The following is a 6010-nucleotide window of genomic DNA, read 5'->3' on the forward strand; positions in this document are numbered from 1 at the left end:
AGCTTTAAATCCCAAACCAGCACCACTCCCGATAGTGCCGCCAAAAATTTGATATGGTGAAACCACACCTAAATTAAATGCACTGAACTAAATGGTTTTAACACACGAATCAGGCAACTAATTCCGATCAATGTAGTAAAGTATTTAGTAAGTTCATGTTTGTCCACAAAGAGCAGTTGTATTCAAGATTTAGTTGCTAATAATTATCCTAAAGAATAAGTTGTAACTGGAGGTTTTGATTAAACTAATTACGATATAAAATAAACGAAATTCAAATATTAAAGAGCAATGTTCACTTGAATGCTTCACAATAAAGGTGGATTGTCCCTAACAATTAAAATTGTTTAAATGTCCAATAACTATAATTCAATCTCTCAAACTTGACTAACTCACATTAATCTTTCTCAAAAGATCGACTATACGAATTATTAAGCTATTAAGATTCTATCTGAATTAAAATCACTTAAAAAATCCTAAATACAAAAATTACTCAATGCAATTATCACGATTATGAAGTTAAATTACCATTCAATCATTAATTACACTCCCATTCAATTTTCTAGATCATTTAAGTGTTGAAGTACAACCTGTTTATCACCAATTATTTCACAATAACTAGTTAACAAGTCATATAACTGAATTCAAGCAACAAACATTCATAACAATGGTTTAATGATAGAACTTAATAACAATTTAATCAATTAAACATTATAATTCATAAAATAAAACAATCCAACTCATAAAATTTTCACAACCAAGTAAACATTAAAGGTTTAGCTAGGCATATTCATATATAAAACAATCAAAATCAGAAATACAAAAGAATTCATAATAATCTCACAAAAATTGATGAAAACTTGAGTACAAATCGTGATAGATGACTGAATCTGTAATCCTAGATGAAAAGTTCCTGAGATTTGGTGAAGAATGAATTTTTAATGGCCAAAATCGCCCAACCCTAGTTCTCAATCGTCAAAATTCGTGAATCCCCAAAACTGAAATGAGCTGTAAAATAAATAGGAATGGTCTGGCCGACACAGGCTCGCGATCTAGAGCCTATGTGTGCTTCCATCCTCGCGATCGCTAGAGCTAAGAAAACTGATTTTCGCGGTCGCTTTTCTCTTTCTCGGTTCGCGTACATGGCTTCGACCCTATTCTCGCGACTGGTGACCAAAACCTTGCGATATCGAGACCTGAAACTCCATTTTAAGCCCGAAAACTCACTTTAAGAATTGGCGTTAATACTCGATATTTTAGCCCGAAACACTTGAAAACCACCAAATATTACCAGCTATTAACTGAAACACCAACTTGACATAAAAGGCGTAATCTTCAATCATAGTCATCATAAAATCCTCGTTATTAACCCGGAAACAACTCGAATGGAACCCGATATTGCGAGATAATGTAGTGTAAACGGAGCAATATCACAAGGATACTCTCTGTAGTTTGTAGTAAATTGTTATAAAAGGTAAAAACATTAGGTGCGGATAGTCATGTGGATTGCACACATTGCACGGATTGTTCAAATTACTAACGTCATGAATTTATTCCGTTAAAATTTGACACGGATCAAGCTTGTAAAGGCAAAAATGTGTTTCATTTTCAACCCTTCCACCTTCTCCATCTTCTTCCGTCATTTCATCTTCATTGATCCTATAAAAGAAAAAACTACATCAACTATCTTAGCAATTTAAATGAAATGTTTATTGGACTAAATTTGTGTACAAACATTTTAAGCATAAAATGGTTACTATTCATAACCCTCAGTTTTTTAGATAAAGGGTTTATAATACCCTCACATGACTCTCATATGGGGTGACATAATAACAGCTCACTAACGTATGTTAGAATCAAGGATCAACCGCGCAACCTGTGTAAATTACAGTACCTATGAAATCAGTAAAAAATTAATGATATCTACGTAATATGATACAAATTAGGACCTAGTGCGTAGTTTTACTATATGCTAAGCATGTACATTTACGTTTACATTATTACTTAAAAGGAGGAGTAAATGACTAATGTTAACTTTATATACATACATATGTTATATGTACATAAATAAAATTATAAAATAAGCTTGTTACACGGTCCACGACATATCACCTAATCAGGTATAATTGACTAGATTGGATATTTGGACTAGGTTGTTAGCTAGCTAGCTAGGTTTAATTAGAAAGTATGATCATATGTCTTCCTACCAACCTTTAATTAATTAATTAACTAATAATTAATGATTATGAAGGCGACAATTATTACAAACAAGACTCTTATTCTTGTACAAAGATATTGGCCAAAGCTGCATCATTTTGCCTGTAGCTGCCCCAACATCAAAGATTCATCTCTTTTTCTTTAATTTCTTTTCTTTCTCTATCAACCTTTGTTTTCTCTCTCTTTTTGCACCTTTCTTTCTTTATCATTTCCCACTTGCTTTTCTCGTTTTTCATTTATTCATTCCATATTTCGAATTACTTCACTCATGATCTTCTTTATGTATGAAATTACAACAACCTTATCGAAAAGTTCCACCAAACGAAGGCGTCCAAAAATCAACCGTTGTCTCGTGTGTCACTGGAAATGTGCTTGAAACAGGCACCAAACATAACCCGCGACTTCGTAGGTCTTGTCTCGGTCCTTCTAATGGTTTATCCGTTGTCTACGTGTTCGATCAATCATATATATAAGTTAGTATTCAATATGAATTTAATTGCAAATGAAAAAGAAAATGACTAAACATTTGCATAAATAACATGTACATACTTGATGTTGTTGCAAGATGGGAGCTCCGTTTTTCATATATGGAGCACTTAGGACCTAAATTAATGTTGAACACAGAAGTTAATTTAGTTAATTTGTTCAACTTAAATGTTTTACTTCAAATTTAAAATAATATGTATTACAAATAATCTAATGAGAGAGACTTACACTAACTTGTTCATGTAAGAATTTGATGTATTCGAGTGCTTCAGACAATACAGATGCCGTATCCGTCTGAAACAAAATGAAGCATGCAAATCAATACCACAATTATAAGTAGAGATTTCATTTCATAATTTATTTGTAATTTGTATTTTCTTTACTAAAATATATAACGAATTCATATAATCCCTTCATCCAATTTTAAATGTCCATAAATAAATTTTTTAGATTTAAGAGTGGTTGGATGAATATCAATTTTCCTTTTATATTCGAAGTATGTTTAACTGGATTTATTTAAATAATGAATTATTAACAGTAAGTTCGGGAAAAATACCGTCTATATTTATATTTTTGAAAATTATACGGAGTATATAAAAAAAGGAATTTAAAATGGAAAAAATATCCGAAAATAGATCATACTTTTCCGAAAGGTGAAACTAATTGTTGGAGTGCAGTGATTCTGTCCCCCATCTTCTCCTTTTTCACCTGAAAGATACATATACAAAAATTTAGCTTCATCTTTGTGAATGTCAGAAAATTATTTTGTAATTAAATAACAAAAATATAAACTAAACTGCTAAAGGAGTAATTTGATCAAAAATAAGACAGTACGTACCTTAAAAGCTGGTAAAGGTGATTGATTTTCATTTCGGGGTCTTTTGGTTGATGATGATTCGCTAGTGCTTTCTTTCAATCCTTTGGATGTGATCTATTAGTATATAAAAAAAAATCACACTTTAACATGAATTGAAGAAGAAAAAAATATGTTGAAAAGTTAGGATGACCCTAGCTTTTAATTTGTAATCTATTAAACTCTTTTTGTTACCTTGGTGTTATCTTCAAATGTTGATGAGGGTAATTGCATTTTTAAAGATGGAAAAAAGCTCGGCCCTATATCGCTTACACCGCGAGTTGATGGATTCCAAAACCGAGGGTTATCATTAGCAAAACGCAGTTGGCTGGCCCCTAAGTCAGCCAACTGCACTTTTGCAGATGAGTTCGCCACGAACTCTGAAGGTTGTCGAGGAAATTTTGACCAATTAGATGTTGACAATTCACCAGCATCGCCTCCACCACCACCTGAAACGCTCAGATCGCCATAGCTTGATTGATATAAAGGATATTCGATTTGATTTTGATCAAAACTCGAGTTTTCTTGTTGTTGTTGATTGTTATCTGAACCGAATAAACTTTGCATTATTGTAGAAGGGCTTCCATATAGCTCCATATTTTGAAAGCTTGAGTTTAATCCCTGACATGTAACAACACTTTCGTTATCACTATCGTGCATCGGTTGATCCAACTGGAAACCCCTATCGTCGTTTTGCTTGAAATCCGAGGACGAATCTTGTGAACTAACCGGATACATCTTTTGTGGCCTCCATATTTGGTTACTTTCAAGCTGAAAACTGTTCGCGTTTGAACTCAAACTATGATCTTGATCTTGAAGTAGATTCCGAAAGCTACTCACACTTTTTTGATCACCCCTACTACATAAATTTAACAACTTTAACATCTAAATAATTACCACATAAAAGTAAATGAAATTTAATATAAATGCATATTAATATTCTTAATAATTAGCGTCTCACTTATTTATTATTACTATTATAATATAAATATAAATTATGCCATCTAAAAACTAAATATATACATGTATATTCTTTTCATCTAGTGGATGAAAAAGGGAATAATAATAAAAATATTTCAATATTTATATTTATAATATGCCATAAAGAAAAAGAAAGTTATCAAGAAATGTTAGTGGACATACAGTAAAGCTTGATTCCAATCCAACGATTGAGGAAGTGGTTGTGATGAAAGCCCCAATCCCATCATGTGCAAGTTCGTGCTAGCACCAACGCTCCCAACAGCAGTTGTGGTGGCACTAGCAACGGTCGTGGTGGTGGTGGTGGCACTAGCAACGGTGGTGGTGCCGGTATCTTGGAAAAGATTAGTAGGGTTACTAACAGAAACTGAATCCAAACAAGGTCTTATTCTTGAAGATGAATCCCACCAATTATCAGCCATGGATGTATAGAATGAAACTATAATTAAATTATCAAGTGAAATGAAAAGAATTTGATTGATCTTAATTGGTATTTATATGTGATAAAAATATGAGATTTTGAGAGTGTAGGTAAGGGGTGCAGTGGGAAGTAAACAAATGAATGAAATGACTAGAATATGGTTGACTTTTTGTTGTTTTAAATGAGATTGAGTAGACAACATAAAAATCTTCTTGAAAAACAAATTCAATTGGTTATCTTCTCTATTCGTTATTCTTTATCAAACCCTATTTCAATTCACTAATTCTATTTATTTTGTATTTTCTTTTCTAGGTCATCTTTTAAGGAAGTGATTTTTCACTGCAAGAAAAAATATTATTTCGTAGGATAATTTTATAGACGACTTAAAAATTTATTTTCTAATCAGAAAATCTTGACCGATCTTTCACGGACAACATGGGTCGTCTAGAAAAGTCAATGTATTTGTTTTATTTTCTTTTGTGAATTTATTTTAGTTTGATAAGTTTAAGTTTTCCCGATTTTTTTTTCTGATAGTCATGTCATTCGGGAAGGTTGATTTATTTATTTTATCTTTTTCTTTTAAAAAAAAATTTGACTCGAAAAAGTATATTTTTCTCCGGGCATCTTTCCTTGACGAGATGTCGTCTACAAAGAGTAGTGTTTAATTATTAAACAAAAAAATTTTACCGTACTAAGAAAAAAGCAGAGCAACCATAAAATCGACCACCATAGTGGAGATCCTCCAAACAAAATTTGATAACTAAATTTGAACCACATGATCGACAACGACCACAATAATTCTTGGCCATAATGTTGTAGATTATTTAAGAAATGAGTATACTAATGTGGTGATGTATGAAGGTCTTAAATGGAAGGACTTTTCAGTCTAAGATTTTCTGGAAAAAGTTTCCCGCTCAAGATTTTCCACCAAAAGAATATTAGTGTCGACGAAAGGTCAGCGAAATGTAACTGTGTAATGTAATGATGATGTCTGATGGTGAAACATAATGGTGTAATGACTTATTCATTCTTCAATCTTAATCATTAATTAAAATAAT

At 32.0% G+C, this 6010-nt stretch overlaps 1 protein-coding gene across 1 annotated transcript; it reads right to left on the bottom strand.

The window, feature by feature from the left end:
• Positions 1–2196: 2196 nt before the first annotated feature.
• LOC139891144 (transcription factor bHLH123-like) lies at positions 2197–5053 on the bottom strand. Its single transcript, XM_071874080.1, has 7 exons — positions 4697–5053; positions 3749–4412; positions 3539–3631; positions 3343–3408; positions 2929–2994; positions 2764–2817; positions 2197–2659 (listed from the first exon to the last, which is right to left on the bottom strand). The coding sequence occupies exons 1-7, from the start codon at positions 4951–4953 to the stop codon at positions 2516–2518; spliced, it is 1344 nt and encodes a 447-aa protein (XP_071730181.1). The 5' UTR covers positions 4954–5053; the 3' UTR covers positions 2197–2515.
• Positions 5054–6010: the final 957 nt, after the last annotated feature.

Source organism: Rutidosis leptorrhynchoides, chromosome 2 (genome assembly GCF_046630445.1).
Source record: "Rutidosis leptorrhynchoides isolate AG116_Rl617_1_P2 chromosome 2, CSIRO_AGI_Rlap_v1, whole genome shotgun sequence".
Taxonomy (NCBI): Eukaryota; Viridiplantae; Streptophyta; class Magnoliopsida; order Asterales; family Asteraceae; genus Rutidosis; species Rutidosis leptorrhynchoides.